This window comes from Molothrus ater, chromosome 1, assembly GCF_012460135.2.
Source record: "Molothrus ater isolate BHLD 08-10-18 breed brown headed cowbird chromosome 1, BPBGC_Mater_1.1, whole genome shotgun sequence".
NCBI lineage: Eukaryota > Metazoa > Chordata > Aves > Passeriformes > Icteridae > Molothrus > Molothrus ater.
The window spans coordinates 130,793,605-130,813,188 of NC_050478.2; the positions used below are offsets into that span (position 1 = coordinate 130,793,605).

General features: G+C 43.2%; 1 protein-coding gene across 1 annotated transcript in view; it reads right to left on the reverse strand.

Annotated features, from left to right (window-relative positions):
• LAPTM4B (lysosomal protein transmembrane 4 beta) overlaps nt 1-18,652 on the reverse strand; it is a 59,575-nt gene extending 40,923 nt beyond the window's left edge. Inside the window, exons 1-2 of the mRNA XM_036378606.2 lie at nt 18,505-18,652; nt 751-862 (exon numbers count right to left, since the gene is read on the reverse strand). Coding sequence (XP_036234499.1) covers nt 751-862; nt 18,505-18,600 — 208 coding nt within the window. The 5' untranslated portion in view covers nt 18,601-18,652. The remainder of the gene's footprint in view (nt 1-750; nt 863-18,504) is intronic.
• Nucleotides 18,653-19,584: the final 932 nt, after the last annotated feature.

The following is a 19,584-nucleotide window of genomic DNA, read 5'->3' on the forward strand; positions in this document are numbered from 1 at the left end:
AAACTTTACTCAATATGAATTAATTAAATCAACACACCACCAAATAATTTGGAAAAGTTATGGAACAAGGAAACATTCTCAAAGGACAAGAGTTTTTTGTAGGAGACATAAATGGCCTAGCTTGCCCTTCTCTAAAACCATATTAAAGATTTTCTATGATGCCTTTCAGTAAGAGAAGGAATTGCTCTGTGTTATTGCTAATATGCCTGTGACTGTACAGTTGATATTTGCATTTGCATCTATTTGAGCAGGTTTGTGCAAGTCATGCCAGATGCACAGGGGGTGCATGAACACATCCAGCACGAAGGAACACACTCAGCTGTCTGAACAGCAGCGTGGCTCTTGTGCATGTGCAGGCACTTGGGATGTGGTGCTGCAAGATGCAGAGACTCCATATCTCCCTCTGGCCTGCAAAATTCCCCTGGGGATATCTCCCTCTGGCCTGCAAAATTCCCCTGGGGATTTCAGCACCATGCTCAGGGATACATCTCCCTGCCAAGGGCTGGCTCTGCCCCTGCCAAGTCAGGACACAGCAGAGCAGATGGATTGATTACTAATAGGTAGGTGGCAGATAAGGTCACTACTAGGAAACAAGTTTAAACTGTAAACATGACACCTTTCACAATAAAAATGCATCTGCAAGATACAGAGGTGAAGCAATAATTAAAAGGACAGTAATTACTGAAATGATAGGACAGTTACATAAATGCTGCAGCAATGAGTGCTAGTAATTAGGGAATTTGTACTTACTGGCATCATCCATAAATTCAAATTCACCCCCTAATTCAGCACTAGTCAGGTGGTACTGGTCAGGATCAGTCAGGGCACTCAGCAGAATCAGCAAGACCACCGAATTTATAATCTACAGAGAGGAAAAAGGGAAAAGGATCAGTCTGTGAAAGTAATCCATGAAAAACCTCTGGGAAGCACATACCCACCATGTTTCACACCAGCTGATAGAGACTGTTTTCCAACTGTACAACCATAGTATTTAACTAACACTGTAATTAATTTCTTTAAGTTGGTAAACAGGACTTACTTCTTCCCTCAGCAGCAGCATGAAAATTAAACAAAATGTAGATTGCCTCTTTTCATTCTGACTCTATTCCACACCAGAAAAGTTACTGCTGCTCTTTCAGACTATAAAACATGTTATCACATCCACCAGTCCTTTTGAAATTATTACAAATGGGTGCTGTCATCAAGGACCATCAGCATGGCAGAACCAGAATTGAGGACAGACCCTGTTAAACTGCTAGATGACCAAAGAGGAGCTCAATTACTGGAAAGGGCTGTGTTTTAAGAGGCCACAAGTGAGGTGCTGGTTCAGGTGAGCTGCTAAATGAGGAGGCCTGGGGGGGTGGCAATGTGAGCCCCGTGTCTGATGCTCACATTCCTGTGTCATATGGCACAGATGGACATTCACAACCACCAAGGCCTCGGCTATGAAATGCAGTAAGTGAATTAAATGCCAAGAATATCAAGTGATCCAGCAGAAGCGGATTGTCAACCATCAGCTATGGACAGATTGGAGAGGTAGCCAAGAGCTGTATTTTAAAACAAATCTGAACAAAATGCTCATATTGCTTTGAAGTGAAGAGAGCTAATTGCAGAAAAGAAGATTGCTCAGCACGAAATAATACAGCCAGGCTAAAAGCTTATTCTACAGAACTAGGAAGATAACTGGTGAAGAAGAAAATGGAAAGAAGAAAGCTGAAAACAGTACGCTTGGAAAGATGGATTTCATTGCTTTGGTTCTCACTTCAAAGTCATCCTAATCTGATCACAGGTTACTAGCAGCAACAAGAAGGTGTAGGTGTAGCACAGGTTATTTCAAGACATAACAGGCTAGAGAATTTCTCAGGTAAGATAAATCCTTTTTGATAGGTAAATTCCATCAAGTCCAGCTGATACCAGATCTGTTAGCAATCTTTGAAAACTGCTGAGAATAGATTGAGTTCACAAGACAAGATAAGAGCAAGCACAGTTTATGCAATTTCAAAGCAGGAAGGTCATGTAATGAATTTCTAGATAGACTGTGAGAACAAAATAAGAAGAGATAATCAAGCAGTCTTCCCATTAACACTTCAAATTTGTATGGTGACAATCACCACGGGCTTGTCAAGGACAAACTGTAAGTAATTTATCTGTTTTTCCTTCTCTGACAGACCAAGAGGCCTAAGCAGTAGATAACATCTCTGCATCTTAGCTCCCTTTTTGACATTTTGAGATTCTCACAAATGAGCATGGAAAACCTGGTTGGGTTGGATGCGCAGGAAGGTGAATGCCCTGCCAGCTGGATAACTGTACTGAAAGAACAGCTGTGACAGATTTAAGGCCTCACAGCCAGCAAAGATATATTGATTGGGATTTTCCAGCATCATTGAGAGACTTGTTAAGTCACTCGTAACCTCTACCTTTCTCTAATTTGCAGACAAGTTGTAAGCACTTTGTGAAATAAGATTTCAATTATTTTGACCAACTAGAGCAGAATTCAGACAACAGAGCACAATTCAGCACCAAAAAGCATAGAGAAACACATTTGTGAAGAACTTCAGAAGAATTTGAGGCAAAACCACTGAGTAAGTGACAACTGCTCAGAAAGGAGTCTGAGTATGGCAGTGAATTAACTGAACACAACTCAGTGGAATCCCATAAGCTCAGCTTTGTGGCTACATGGTGCTGGGCAGTGCTGTAGAAACCTGGGCATTAGATGCATAAACTATCTTCCCACTTGCCCTCCATGGGCTCTGCAGAAAGGATTCAAAGTCCTTCTAAAACGTACAAGGAAAAACCCTGGGGAGGATCCTGCATCAGAACAGAGGGCAGTGAGACATCTGGAATGTAGGACAGGTAGGGAAAAACCAGGGGTTGCTTAGCAAGGAAAAGGTAGGGGGAGGTGCTCTCAGTCTTTTATGAGCAGAAAGGTGGGGGAAAAGAACAAGGCAACAGATCCACGGGGTAAACAGATCTGAATTATAGCAAAAGAAAATTTAAGTTAGACAGTGTGGTGAACAATAAGAAAGAAGCAGATAGAGATTGTCTGGAGGGGGTTAGAGATTGTCATTACTGCATTTTTACATAGAATAGTTAAATAATTTTGTGTGGGGAATGCTGTAGCATGGTCTTGTCTTTCTCTTGGTTTGGAGATATCAGGTGACTATCAAAATTCAAAGTACATTCCATAAATCTTACTGGGTTTTAACATCATGTATAACTCCATATCACAACTTAGTTCTTGTTTTATACTCCTTTGTGGAAAGCTGGAAGATATAAGCCAGAATAAATGTTACCTAAGAAGACTACTCAAAATATCCAAGCAATCAGAAACCATAAATGCATAGAGTGTTGCTATTTAAAGACATATTTTTGGGTACAGATATAGCCATGAAAATTCATAAAATACTGACCTACACACTCTACTTTCTCCTTATGGATATGTCCTGATTCAGATTATGTGATTGTCAGCATTGCCTTAAATTCTGTATAAGACATAGGTGGTGTTTGCCTGATCTGAAGTCTGCTGCAGTCAGTAGGAATCTCTCTAATGCTCTTTAGTGCATTACTTTTCTGTTCTATCAGTTTGTTCTCTTGAGATGCTCATAATCACCCGAGCACTTTCCAGCTGTGCTGTCAGCAGTGCAAGTGAAATACACCACGTGTTTGTTTGCTCCCTCTTTCTCCCAGAAATGTGTGCACGGTTGGGTGTATTGTGTTCATTAGGGTTTTCCTTTTGCTTTGAAAGTGATGTGACTGTTGAATTTTGAAAAATGCTCTAATGCATAAATTCTGTCTGTCTAAAAACTTCTTGATGTAATGTTTTCCAAGGACACACAATCAAGGACAAGAGCATAAAAAATTATTCCCTGTTGGTATATGTAGTTAGTATGAGAGTTGAAATCTCCATTCTAGGAAAAGAATTTTGATAGGGCCAAAATTTCCTTCAAGATGTTTTACCTTTCTTCAGCAACAAATAGTGTAACAACCAATCAGCAATGCTTAGAAAGCATTTTAATCATGCAAACTTGCAGGAAGCTGCTAAACCCTGTACCTTCCCAGTGAGACACTCTGTCCTCCTTTCATGGATGGAGAAACTGAAACGTGTCCATGGCCATACAGCAGTGGGGTTGCAGCAGGATGCTCTCCCTGGAATGGGGTAAAATAACTTGAGCAGTGTCCTCTTTCCAAGCTGTCAGTGGTAAACAAAGAAGGGGCATTCATGCTGCCTTTGGTGCTGAACAATGGCTGAAGCCAAGTCTGACTCAATCCCGAAGTTAAACACTCTGATAGTGAGATGAAAATGTGGCAGACCTGCAAAAATACCTGGACAAAGGAACAAACGAGTGCCACTGCTGATAGTTTATCTAAAGCTCTGAGCTGACACAGCTGGCCTGGAGACACAATGGCTGACAATCACCCAGCTCCAAATTGAACAGCAGGGCCTTCTACCACACTCCTTCCTGCAGTGCATGTGTGGGGACCTCTCCCTTGAGTGGGGATGCCCTTCAAGGTTACCTTTCAAGGCTGAGTGAAAGAAACTGCCTGGTCACTGATATGGGTGGGTAATATCAATCTGTTAATAACAATTAAATATCAATTCATTTTTCTTGCTAGCTTTAATACAATTGTTTCAATATTGCTTCATGGTGTACTATAATAGTTGTTATATCTCCTATACTGTGTTATAGTATCTAATAATATACAATGTTATAGTATATAATAATTCTGGTTAAGATAGTTTTGTCTAATCATTATTATAATAAAACCATTATATTTATTTATTTAAACATATCTGGTCTGCTGTCCTTTATCCTGTGGGACAAAGTTGTATAAAGGATCAGTTATACCTATATAATCCTTTAGACATAAACTGTTGATGAAGTTTGGGGTTAAGACTGGATCCAGCCATACCAAGACTCCTCTAGGAGGAGTTTAAAAAGGAAGGGGATCCTTTCTACACCCTGTAACTCAACAGGAGGGTTTCTTTAATAAACTTTATCTGAAGCTCCCACTCTGCCCATGACAGGTGCTCAATAAGAATAAAATGCAAGACTTTGCACTATCAAGTCAGAACTGTGACCACAGGGTCCTACAGCTGATAGCACCCAGTGCTGCCAGGGGCTCAGGAGAGGAGCTCCAGGGACACTCATAGCCTTATCTGACCTGCACAGCCCCAACCTGAGCCTCTCCACACCCCTGCCCATGGCCCAGGACCCCATCCAGGGCAGCCTGGGGTCTCTGTCCCAGTGGTACAAGACATGCCAGTGCCCAGCCATGCTCCCTGGGAGGACCCTGCAGAGGCAGGTTGCAGCTTGTCTCCAGCTGTGGCCCTGGCCCCAGCCCTCTTTGCTTTTGGTTGGCCCCCCTGGTTTATCCCCTGCCCTGCTGGGGCTGGTGGTGATCAGATCACTTCTGGGCTCAGTCCCTGCAGGATGGTGTCCAGAGTGCCCTAACAACACACTGGACAAAGGACCTACAGAAAATCCTAAAAATGCCCAACTGTGCCCTTATTCTGATATGGAAATAAAATAATTATCTTTAAAAAATCCAAAATCTTACTTTTCTGGCAGCCAGATGGAATAACATCCACTTTTTTTAATCAATGAAGGGGAGGAAAATAACAAATAATGCTTTATAGAAAATAATAAATAATGCTTTATAGAACCCACAAAATGTATGAAGCCAAGGGGAAAGAGGAAATATTGTGGAAGAGACATCCAGATATTGGAGCAGTAACTGGAGTTCCTGCTGTGGGCTTATAAAACATAATTTCAGATTTGAGTAGAAGACACTTTAAACAGCAAGAGCTGTGTGAGGAAGGTGCATGCAGGCATGAGCAGGAGCAGGAGCAGGTGACGAGACTGGGACTGACCACCAGCCACCAATGCTGCTTCCACCTGCACTGTGACAAAGAACCAGCAGATTAGGGACAATGTGAGGCAGTTCTGCTGGAGAGGATGTCCAGTGTTTAGGATGCAAGGACACAACCTCATGTCTTCCACAGAAAGCACCCAGCAATTATAAATTATATAATGCATGAAAATTTCAGACTTCTACAGCCAATAAGTCACCTTTTCTCCATGTCATTGGTTACAGAGGTCAGCAGTGAACTCTGGTGACCCACGGGAATAAAATGCAGTGGAGCAGTGTCAGAAACCACTGTAGCAACAGGTGACCAGAAAACAAATATCACTATCATTTCAGACCTTTTGTAGAAGTGCAGCTGCATGCTATCTATCACGGCTTATCTAAAATAAAATTAGTTCCAGTAGCTCCTAAGAGCATGCCATTAACACCAATCTACTGATGATGCCTAATTCAAGCAGACAGAGAAATGCTTTGGCCAGCAACTTACACAAATGTCTGTAAACACTGAAAGAATGGAGTTACAATGGCTTGCCAGGAGCTACAATGGCTTTCAGTCAAGAGTCAAAATAAAATAGCTTTGTTAAAGGAGTTTAGAAGAAGAAATATTATGCTCACTTTAAATCAATACACTGCATTAAAAACAGAGTGATGTTTCTATTGAAGTCTACAGGTTCCCATCTACAAATATTCTACTGCAGCTCTCCCAAGGCTTTCTAATGCAGTGAAGAGAAATACCTATATTTACAGGAAAAAAGAAGAGCTCCCCCCAGCTTTATTTCTGTTGAGGGTTCAATATATAACTGAATCCATGCATGTAGCAGTCTGAGTGTTAGGGGTGGTGAAAGATGTTTATACAGTTTTAATTCTGTGACTGCTTTCAGCCTCACTGAACTCAAGAGAGATCCACTTAAGCACTCTCCTTAAATCTCAACTTTTTACAGTTCCAGAGCTGCTTTCATGACACTGGGAAGCCCTGTAATATGTAGGAACTGGCACATGGAGTTCTAGCATATTTTTAGTATCCCACAAAACTGGCATGGTTTAGTTTGTTGTCCTCTACAGAGATACTAAGGAAGCAAATTGCCAAGGACCTTAATTTTAGCAGTAAGAAATCCTAAAGATTTTTAGTAAAACTTAAGAAAATCTCAAGCAGAACCCCTGTACCCACTTCTCTGTCTCCAAAAAACTCTGTTCTTTACAGAAATGATAGAAACCAAACGTCAGTCTTAAACTACTTTTGCTCCTTGAAACTAAACAGAAGAGTATTTTCCAGCACTTGGATATTTGAAGTCAGTATCACTATCAGAAAAAGTAACAATGAATGGAAAATGTCTATTTAAGAATCTCAATGTCTAATTCTCCCTATCTACCTTTCCCTTTTCACTAGGCATGTTCTTTGCATATTTTCATTTTTTCTTTAGGCATAGAAGATCTTAATAAAATCAAGAACACTTTTGTTCATCAAAAGGACAAAAGAACTCTAAGGAACTCAAAAAGGAAAAAAAAAACCAGGGTCAGGATTTAACTAGCTCATGGTAGATTTGCACTATCTGGGGTGCATTTCCCAAACTTCTCTGTTAGTGTGGATAATGAATTAGGGTTTATTGTCCCATATAGGAAGATTTTTCTGTCTGTTCTCTGTCTCCCTGTTAGGCAAAGTTTTGTGTTTGTAAGTGTTCATTGGGGGCTTTTTCTGAGCTCTGACTGAAGAAGAAACAAGGAGGCAATTTCATCAATAAAGGTTTTAAGCTGAGTGCCATGAAGAGCAGGCAAATAGCACATAAGGAACAAGAAACAAGACGTCCCTTCTGTGTACCCATGTTTCTTGACAAGTCTCCCAGCAGTGATTCAATCCCTTTCCCTCTGGGGGCACAGGAGCTACATCTGAGCACAGCACAGCCATGGTGTGAACTCCAGGAGAGGAGGAGCAGGAGAACCCTGGCTGTCAGAGTAGACATCTCTCTCTTTTTCCTGCTGTGTAAGCCTTCTGCCTCATGCTAATGAAAATGTTTCAACTTTCCAGTGCCTGGGGACAAGCTGCAGATGTGTTAGTGATGCACAGCTTAATGAGCGGTCCAAGTTAGAAACCCAGACACCCTCAACTTTCATCCTATCTTTTCATCCAATAGAGCAAAACAGCCTGAACAGAAACAGAGAGAGGGACACTTGAACCTGGGTTAAAAGGGAATCCTTCACTCCTCTGACCAGTGAAGCTCATTATCAGGCATTATTACTGAAGCCAAAAGGTTGAAGGAATTCAGAAAAAAATGATTTATTTACTAAAAGGAAATGCAAGTGTTTAGTCATATCACAAAAGATCTGAAAAACAAAATATAAGCCTTCCTGCTTCAGGTGACTGTCCAACCTTAACACTACAGGATAATAAAAGAAAATGTTGTCCCTGAACAAGCTGTTCTTTCTCTCTGTGTGGTTTCTCAAAGCATGGTTCTAGCTGCTATCTGAAATACTGCACTGAATAGGAAGAGCATTAGTCAGATCAGAAGTAGCAATTAGGATTTTATATTCTTTAATTTGGAGAAGTTAGGGTAGAGTCTGTAATTCTTGTCACTATTTTTCCATACTACTTAGGGGAAGGCAAAGAATCATCCAGGCAGGCTCAGACTAGCAAATTACAAAGTCCATATTATAGAGAGCATATAATAGAAAGCTGCATAAAATATTTCAATCAGCTTTTATATACACAATTTCAGCTTTGATTGCTATGACACTCAACACTGAACTTTAAAGACTATGCTGATTCAATTGATATAGGAAGTCCAGAATAATTTACCAGCACTCTTCTATACAAATGACTCAACTACTGCCTACTGCCAATCTTTTAATAAGCATAAAACCCAAACCACAAGAAGTCTGTTATTAGTGAAATATGGTAATGCTTAAATTTATTAAAAAAAAATAGATGGACAGATTGTGCAATATGCACATGAGAGGTTTCTGCCTCCCTAGAGATAGAGTTTAGTTTGTTATATACTTGTGAGAGACTGCAATGTTATGGTTTGTGGCTTAGATATTGTTATGAAGGACTTTTTGCCCATTAGGGCAAAACTGTATAAAGAAGCTGCAACCACCAAGGCCTTCCTCTCCCTGAAGATGCTTCCTGAGGGTAACTTGGGACTGTGAGTTAAGCTGCCTAAGGGACCTTGGGATAAGATAAAGGTGACACTACTGTTCAATCATCTCAGGTCTAGGGAGAAGGAGACAGACTGAGGGAGAATGAAGTGTCCTCCAGAAAGCCTAACCCAGCAGCTGTCCTGAACATCACCTCTGGCTGGGATTGAGGTGGGGGAGGCCATAGCCCACAGACTCATCTGCTGAGTCTGCACAGACTCCCCCCAACCAAGGGGACAGGAGGAGAGTTTTGGGTGTGTGGCATAAACCAGAGACAGTGAACACCCATCCTCCCCTACACCAACCCCACAGGGCACAGCCATGGGAAATTCACAAGAGGCAACTGAGGGGGTGCCATAATCCATCAAGGACCCCCCAGAGGGCTCCCAGGCTTATTCCTGAGTCCTTGCAGCAGAGCCCTGCATGGGATCCAGTGATGCAACTGCTCCAGAGCCTGTGGCAAGAGACTGTGTCACACTTGCTCCTGCAGGGGAGCTCCCTGGGCATTCCCAGCTGCCCTGAGTGCACATTAACCCACTGAACTCTGTGTTTTGAGGGACCCTCACCACCAAGGAGACCAGAAGAACAGGATAAATAGGACACTATCAGGATCCATGGAGTGGTGATATTTTCCCCTTAATCTGTCTCTCTGTCATGCTCTTCTTCTCCCCCCTCCTTTTCTATTTCCTTCTACCGCTTTCTACCTCCTATTTGCTGTTAAATAAAATCCATACTACTGACTTTGGCATATGGTCTTGCTTGCATTTTAATTTGGGTAGAGTCATTTCTTTCATAATTTTAATAACAGAATTGTAACACCATTTAATCTTAGTCCTTCCCTGGTTTAAGGAAATAAGCTATTTGTATACAAATTTATCAGTGGAGTCTTTGTTGCTTTTCCATTTTATTTAATGCAAGTTGAACCTGTACCTAAGGAAAGTCCTGAAAATGACTGCTGAGGTCTTCTGCCCAGCAAGACCTCTAGGGAAATATTTATGGAGAAACATAATCACATATACAATTATATCATTGCCAGATCAACTCACAATTTCTCCTAAAGGTCATCTTGGTCCAGGATGCAGTGGAGAACTAGCAGGAAATTGGTATGCAATAAAACCTTATTAGAAAAAGAGTTGTTCAGGTGGGATTTGCTTGGTTTCTGCATTTCTCCTTGAGTTCCAAAAATGCATGTTTGAGCCTCGCAGCTGACTGAAAGCTTGAGGGCAGACCTGCTGAAGTGTGACTGTGATATGAGCTGTGGCAGGTCCCAGAGATCCAGACTTTGGTGAGGCCTTGGGACAGAGGATGGGCCAGGCAGCATCGCTGTAGCTGCTACTCCGTGGCCCTGGCCAGCACCTTGTGTGTCCGACAGCAGCCCACAGTGCTGTCTGTGCTCAGAGCCCCCTCCACCCTCCTGGACTTGGCCACTGCACTGCTGAGGACTGTGCTTTGCTTTGGAGAGACACAAACAAACACTTCATTAAAAAAAAAACCTAACAAAAACCAGCACCAAAACACACGAAATCTTTGATCCATTATTCTTATGTAGCCACCACAGGCAGTATCCAGAGAAGCCATACAAGTGACTGCACCCTTAGAGCACTCTGCAGCCCAAGGCAGAGATTTAGTCATGCAAGGAAGAAGTGGAAGGATGGTACAGTACAGATAATTACAGAAATAGTAAAGAACATGATCACTTGTATCCTGTCTGGCTGGCCACAGCTGTTTCACTGTTGGGAAATGCATCTCTCCAAGGTGAAAATCTCCCACAAATCTGTGTTTCTGCCAAAAGCATTTGTCTTGTCTGTTTTAAGCAGCTTAATATATCTCTGGATAGAACAAGACCTTGCTCAGCACATGCCAGCAACAAAATGAAAAGCAGGCACAGCACTCTCAAAACCCCTTTCAAGGCTGAGTACCAGGATAACAATAGTTAGAGCTGACTACAGACACCTAAAAAAGAGCTGACCCTCAGGAGGTCCAGGAACAGTGTGCTAGGCTCAAGTCCATATTAATCTTCAGGGATGCCTTCCTGGCAATTCACCTCACACTGACCAGGAGCACTCTCTGACACCTTCAGACACAAGTGTGGGTTTTTGCTTCTTATTCTGCTGTTTGGAGATTTGGGACTTTAAACCTCCAGCCCTGCTTGAGACCAGCACAGAAAAGGCCCTGCACATCTTCAAGCCTCGGCCACTTTAAACTTGCAGAGTTTTACAGTCAAAGCACAAGCCTCACAATAAAACAAAGAGAAAAAGAAAGCAATCAAGGAAATTAATTCCTGGCTATTTTACAACATCCGTTCCATATGTCCAAGAATATATAAGACTAATTGCATTTTCACTGACGTCAGTCTAATCAACGATCAGTTTAGGAAGCTTAATGTGTTCTCCTCTGGCTCACTAGGAGATACATATTAACCTTCAACAGAACTTCCAAACACATTTTACTTGATTAATGTAATACCTCCTTTCCTTTCTATAAATATATTCATGATTTTTTGTATAAAAACCCAATTGTAATTACAGCATACTGAACTCTTAATGGGATTCTTTCCTTCAACAAGCATTTATGTAAACTTTGCTCCTCTTACAACCAACCATCTGTTTTCTCACTGAAAGCAATTTATTATCCAATTGAAGGCCTTAATAAGAAAAAATGGGTATTTTACAAAGGTTTGCAGTTTCTGAGGTGATAATTGTATTGATTACATGAGACAACTGTGTGATTATCAAAACAGCTGATGCAGATTATCAGCTGTCATTGCAATGATTACATACTCCATGAAATATCCTACTGTGGTATTTGGGGATATAAGAAAAACTGCCTGTGTGAGGGGATTAGAGCTTAAAGACATTTTCATAAATCCTTGTGTTGTGTCACAGACTAATAAACAGTTCAGTAAGTGCAAGAGCTGCCCAAAAGACATTTCCAAGAAATTTTGTCCCTCCAATAACTTAAAAGGTTTTTGCAAGAAAAAACAATTTTAATAAATGTTTTAATGTCATACTGATGTATGACAGAGTCTGGGACAGACTAATAAAATACTGCTTCTACTTCTTTCTACAGCACAGGAAACACACAAATACGGGGTTTTTTTCCACCTAGAGCAGAAAGCACAGGTAAAACTTGGGATATGGCATACCAATGAACCCATCTTTTGTTCAGATAACCTTTTTGGCCTGCTCAGGGATGGATTCTGTCACACACAGGTAAGTGATTAGGCTCTTTGCAAGCTATTTTATTGATTGTGCCATTTAAATTCCTCCCATGCTGTCCTTTATTTTGCAATTTGACTGAAGAGGGCCTGAAGCATGAATTGGAGAAAAAAGATGGGATAAGGTCCTGCACTGCAGGAACCAACCTGGGCCTGTGCACAGCACAAGAGAGTTCTTTAAGAAGTTATCCTGATGCCACTCTTGAAGCTAATAGATATTAAATTATTTAATAATGTATCTCTAGAGAAGTTACAGTCAGAATATGGTTATTGAGAAGGTCCTTCAAATAAGATCATTTTGTTCATGCTAATGATCATCATTGGTCTTTATTTTTGCTATGACATACATAAAATTCATACATGTGCTTTCAGTTTGTTAAGTAAATAACATGCAGGGCCTGAGCAGGTATTTGTGTGCAGAATCAGTAATTTTTTTTCCCTCTGGTCTTGAAGATAATGAAATGGATGTGATCCAGTCCAAGAGCACATACCCTGAACTCCTTTGACTCCAGTCTCAGCTGGATATTCAACACGTACATCAATCATCAGGGAAGCCTTTAAAAGTAAGATTAATATTCTCCTCTATTCATAATGAATTCCAAGTTTTCTCTCCACTCTCCACAACAGCAAGCATGTGCATAGGAAGAGTCTATTGAGTTACTGGGGAATGTTACTGGTTTTTTTCCATGATCTTGTCTTTCGTCTTATGAAGTACACACAATAGAAAAACGAATGATCATTTTATAGACATGGCACTTGGGACATAAATATTTAATCAATTCAGCCATTTCTATTAGAAGAATTGGGAATCTCATGTATTTTGACATTATGACACCTTCAGTTGCTAGTGGAGAAATTTCCCGTACTGCTGACACTATGTCTCCTACCAAGGGATGGGAATTAGGAATGTCATTGGCATCACCCAGCTCTTTCCCCTGAATATACAGCCCAGGTCTTGGCCATGGAGAAGAAACACCTGGTGAATTCACAGCAGGCCCCATTCTGCAGGAATCCTTCCCCAGGGCCAGCAGTACTGGGCTGTCAGTGGAGGTGGTAAAGGTGCAGGATAATCCCACCCAACCCCAGCTATATCCCACTGGGACAACACTGGAAGAGACATCCCTGGGTGATGTGGAGGAACTGAGCCTTCAGTGAGCTGGCTACTATGGCCCTTCATACAGACATAAAGTTGAAAATCCTTTCTTTTTAGCCCACTTCATTCCATATAAAGCTAATTTTCTAAGTAAAACATAAGGCCTCATATCTGTATTCATGAAAATTCCCACAACCTGACACTGAGATAACACATCAGGCTTTCTGATTGTGTCATTTTGCTCTTTTCACAACTTCAGTTCTTTTTTCAGTTTTCAAAATCTCCTGATTTTCCCAGGTTTAAAAATAATCAAGAACTTCTTCTTAGAATTTCTTTCTTTTCCCTAAAAAGGCCTTCACAACCTGTTCAAGGGACCCTCAGTCACAACTGTCTGGTGATGTGAGTAGTCTCAGACAGTGTAAAGCTTGCAGGAGAGTGGATGGAGCAGCTTGGAAGGCTCCAGTGCAGGGATATTTTGTTTACATGAGCAGTCACTGCTGATCTCTACCCCCTGCCAAGTAAGCCAAGATTACTGAAATCTTCTAACTGGTATTTGAGCACATTGCCATACATGCTGTTTTGCATGAGGCTTGAAAAATGCCAGGACATAAATGTGGCCTAGTCACAAAATATATATTTTCACTCTCCTTTTGACATCAGATCAAGTTCACTCTACCAGTCCTGTCAGGGGGTTCAACCTTAAATCAGTGAGACCATAGCCCATCGTGCTTTTCTTTTCCTTTGCAATATAAGTCTACTACCAGTATATTTTTTCATCATTAGGATTCAATCCTTTTACTAAAAGATGACTGGGACAGAGATAGATATTAGACATGCTTTCAACAGTATATTCAAATAAATCCAGAACTGAAATGTCACAACCAGCAATTCACACCGAGCTTTCCACAAATAGCAGCTCAAACATTTAACCCACCTTAGCTAAAAACTTCAGCTTGCTCTATTTATGTTCTTACTGCACATCCTTCAGTGAGAGCCACACGACTCGATACCCTGTGGCTATAAAAGGTTCTCAGCCTCCCATTAGTTTTTATTTTTAGCCCCTCACTGTCAGGAGCTCCGGGAGGGCAGCGGCTCCCCAGGCACGGCAATGGTGAACGCACAGCACACCCCCTTCTGCAAGGATCCCTTGCCTAGGGCCAGCAGCACTGCACTGGCACTGGAGGTGCTAAAGGTGATGTTGCAGGGTCCTGGGGGGCTGTGGGACCACGGGGAGGAGCAGCCTGTGCCCAAGGCTCTGCTGCACTGAGGCACTGGGCACACAGAGCTCAAACAAGAAGGATCCTTCTTTTATTGTCTGGTTTTTTTTTTAACTGATACCTTACAATTCCATCTTCTCCCTACCAAAGCAATCAGAAATAATCAGAATTCCTGCTATCCCAGATGGTGTCAGTGGATCCTCAGGGTGTGCAGAAACCCCATTGTCAGGAGAATGGAAAATCCTTCCATGACACTGTCAGCATATCTGATGTTGCTCCTTCTTTGTGTTTTAGACAAGGAAAGTGGAGTCCATTTCCTCAGGAAGAAGACACGCTGTGTTTATGAATGCTGTCACTGACAGGGGTGTTGTTATTCTGACTCACCAGCACTGACTGGGTCACTTGGAAACTGAAATGCCAGTTTCCCCCAGACTCCAGCACCCACTGGAGATCAGAACTGAAGTTGGCTCATTTCAGCATTGTCACTGTCCTGAACAGCACAGTGACAAAATTCAGCTATGGGAAGTGACTTTCTAGTTTAACTTGGTTTGTTTTTTTTAAATACAACATTTTTAAGACTTTTGTGCCCCAAAATGTTTCTGCATTACTACTGTGACTTCCAATGTCATGTTATAATACAGACAAGTGTACAGTCCATTTCAGATAAAAACTCAAAAATTAATAACCAGCCAAACCAAACTGGTCCTCAGGTTTGAAATAAACATTAACCCCCAGTCAGCCATATTGCTGACATTTTAATCCTTAGTATAATATTTGTATTTAACATTGCAGCACCCTCGGTTAAGCTTTTCTCCCTAAGGCAGCACACTAGTCCCTGAAGTGTGGGCTATTCTGCAACCCCATTAGATATTTTTTTCAGGAAATTTCCCCTGGCTACTCCAACCTTTACAAGTTACTTTTTACACTGAAGTACCTCAGTGCTCAGTGACTTTATGTATATTGCATTATTTTGCTATATTGCAATATCACACAGCAGCAGGTTATATTACTGTAGATGAGCACCAATGGCTCTACCAGGAAGAAATTACTGAAACAGAAGAGCTATAGAAACATTAGTATTCTGAGATACATCATGTTCTAAAATAGAGTAAAGTTAAATATTTATTTCCCAGCTATTGATACCTTATGAGACCATTGTAAGTGTCTGTGGCTGCTGTGCTTGAGCTGGGAAAGCTCCCTGCCCCTTGGGAAAACTTTTGTGGGAAAACTCCCTCAACAGCAGCATTGACAACTCCACGTGCACTCAGCTTCTCACTCTCTCCACTATTTGTGGGCCTCCAAACACCCAGTTAAAACATTAAAACTAAATTAAAACATTAAACTTAAAGCTTATTGATGGGGGGACGGGGGGGACAGAATGTTGAGGCACAGCACCAGGGCTGTGCAGCACTGCTCAGCAGCAGACAAAACCCTGGTGTGTCACCAACACCTGCTGTGTTATCAACACCTTTCCACCTCCCGGTGCACAGCGTGGAACCCGGAGCGTTGCTGTGGGAAGATGAATTCCATCTCAGCCGCTATTTTTTCCACATTTACTCAGACATTAAATTCTGCCTCCTGAAATTCTGCTAACTCAAAAGTGGTTCAACATGCGAAAAGTCTGCCAAAATTTCTAAGCTACTGCTTTTCCTCCTTCAGATGCTTCTACTACTGAATCATTGTATTCATTGTCAGAGAATTGACAAAACTTAGCCTCACAGCTAGTGAGGAATGAAAAAGCAACATGAAAACTATTCATTCTCAAGGTTTTTCCTCAAGTAATTTCCTGTATGGAATAATGGCAAAGCATATATAGAATACATGGTGGTGTTGCAAAAACTCAGAGAGGGTTTTTGAACTTTGAAGTAATGCTCACAGGTCATGTGTGGTTTGGAATAAAGCAATCACCCAAAATACATGCAGAGAAAAAAAATGCCACCAGGACAACATCTATTTTTATGTTAACCTTCAACAGCACATAGTAATAAAACCGTTATACGGTTTTATATGTTATGTTATATGGTTATGTAACCAAACCATAACTGTTCTTCTGAGCCAAAGAAATCTATTTGTATTTGACTTTATCAGCCAGATCTTTCAACCAGGGCCATTCATTCAAGGAACCACTCCTTCCTTACTTGTTGTTTCCTAACATAATAAGCAATCAAAAAGGCTTAGCATTTATTATCTACATGCACCTAAATATCTATTCTTAATTATTAAATTTAAAAATCAAATACTTGCAATAGCGAAAAAAGCACAGAAAGAAACATGTGCTCTATCAGTTTGAAGTAATTTAGAAATCCACCCTGAAAAAGTTATGAAAGCAAAAAAAGCAAGAGGTGTAAATCAGGAAATACCTGCTAATAGGAAAGGAAATTTAAGACCAAATTTTGCAGTAAAATACTTTGTGAAATTCGCCCACTGGTATTTAAATGTTTATAACAGATTAGGTAACAGTCTTAAAAGCTGTCAGACTTTTCTTTGTATCCAAGCCCAGGTGATGCACCTCCCTCTTCCTCAAATAACTTTAGGTCCACTGAACAGATAAAATATCTATATCCCTTTCTCTATGGAGCCAATGTGAAAAGGCTTCGTTCAGCTGAAGACAGAAAGAAATAATAAACTCCCTAGAAGAAATGTTCAAAAGCTTTCAGGTCATATTACAACTTAGCAAAACTTAACTGCAGCCAGGCAAAGAGAGGCATATTTTACAATATTGTCAGTATTGTACAGCTGTGGATGTTGCTATTAACCATATTTTATTAAACCAGGAGCAAAAAATGGTTCAACTAATGCACAATTTTCTCAGTGGTGAAATACATATTTTACAGGACATAGAACATTTTATATGGTTTCTAGGACATAAATGTCAACCTAGCTTTTTTATTACACGGGTTGAATTTATTTAATGAGCTGCCTTACAGTGGAGGCAGCCCTGCATTTTTCACTTGCTGCTGCAGGGAATTTCAGTAGTTAGCAAATGAGCCCGGGTCTAATCTGCTTCCGTCTGCAATCATTTGAAAAATGATGCTTGGCAAACAGCTCTGCACAGCCTCGCCATCAGACGGAGATCGATTCCTCACACCGAGAGACGGAGCAGGCTGAGAAGTGCATCTACGTTACCTACAGCAAACAACCAGTTCTTTTTATTCTGAACACCCTGCGACTACAGCTGGACCAGCTCTGGGAAAACCGCTTTCCCCACATTGCAAAGGATGGGGAAACAATGGGCAGAGAGGAACTGAGAGCTTAACGCGGCTCCCCGGGCCAAATAACCGAGCGCCCAACAGCCTTTGATAACTGATGGTAACGCTGGTGTCCCCAGGGTAAATTCCTCACTCGTGTCCTGCAATCCCGGCAGAAGCAAGGTATCTCTCCAGTACCTGCGAACAGCTGCCTGGAAGGCTTCAGCTCCCTCCAGGTAGACCAAAACGCTACTGCCAAACGATGACCTGCCACACAGGGACAGCGGTGACAAGAACACCCGAACGCTGTATGAAGCAGGGACCAAAGATGATAAAACACGATTTTCTGCGCGGAGTGCCCAGGGGCCAGGCAGCCTTGCTGGAGCTAATGCAGCGGCGGGGCCCGTGTGCTGCAGCCAGCTCCGGCTTGAGACCACCCCGAAGTTTGGGGGAAAACCTTCACCCCAGGGGTCTTCACTTATCACATTTCCAACCCCCACACGGCTTTTGGGTTGAGGCCCTCCCGCGCCTGCCCGTGCACGGTATCCCCTGCCCGCTGCCCCGGCCCCTGCACACGCACTCGCTCCGTGCCCCAGTTTCGCAGAGCCGGTGCCCGCCGGGATCAGCGGCGCTGCCTGCGCATTCCGCTGCTCCAACAGCGCGGCTCCCTCCGATACCCGCCTGAGCCGCCCGGGCAGCCTGGGCCGCTGCGATCGGCATCCCCACGCACGGAGCAGCCCCCCAGGCTGCCCCTGCAGCGGCGCCGAGCGCCCGGGGCCGGGCCACGCTTACCAGGTACCAGACGCCGAGGATGATGGTGCCGGTGCGGACATGGCAGCAGAGGCAGCAGCTGTTGGAGTAGAAACGCGCCCAGGGCGAGCTCAGCATCTCGGCGGCTCCTCGGGGCTCCGCCGCTCCGCGTCTCTGTCCGCGCCGCTCCGCGGGGCGGGGCCGGGCTGGGGCCGGGCTGGGGCCGCCCCTCCCGGCGGGCGGGACCGAGAGCACGGCCCGGCACGGCCCGGCCCAGCCCAGCAGGGCGGAGGGAGCTCTGCGGGCGTCTGTCCCCGCAGCAGCAGCAGCAGCAGCAGCAGCAGCAGCAGCAGCAGCAGCAGCAGCAGCAGCACCAGCAGCAGCAGCAGCAGCAGCAGCAGCAGCAGCCCGGAGCGGCCGCGCCGAAGCGCGGGAGGGTTTTGGGATGCGCAGCCCCGGGAGTTCAGCGAGCGGCAGCCCGGCCCCAGCGCTGCCGGGCTAGAGCCGCTCTCCGGGGACGCTCCTCGGGTGATGCTCCTCAGGGAATGCTCCTCAGGGAATGCTCCTCAGGGCAATGCTCCTCAGGGCAATGCTCCTCAGGGCAATGCTCCTGGGGGGGGCGGGATGCTCCCCGTGGGATGCTCCCCGTGGGATGCTCCCCGTGGGATGCTCCCCGCCGCACCTGGAAGGAGCCCTGTGAGGGACAACCGGCTCAGCGCTTCCTTGGCAAAGCTTGTAGTGCTTCTCGCAATTTTTGAGTGGCAAAGTAGCAGAAATAAACTCAATTTCTCTATAAGGAAAGATAATATTGGAGGAGGTCATGGAATGTTTTGAATTTACCCCAAGTTCTGCATCCAGGAACCTTTGTTTTCTTTTACAGTGCCCTCCTAATCCCCTCCCACAGTTGCTGCTAGTGAGGTGCCTGGAATTTCCTCCTGTCACTGATATACAAGGTAACATTGAGCTCATGACCACTACCTGTAGTTAATGTCCTGATGATGGTGGGCTGTGAGGGGGACATGCATCATTAGGAGGAAGGACCCAGTCCTGAATATTGAAGCACTGTGCAGATTTGAGCTGAACTTCCTACCAAGCAGCTGACTTTTCTTGTTTTATTATTTG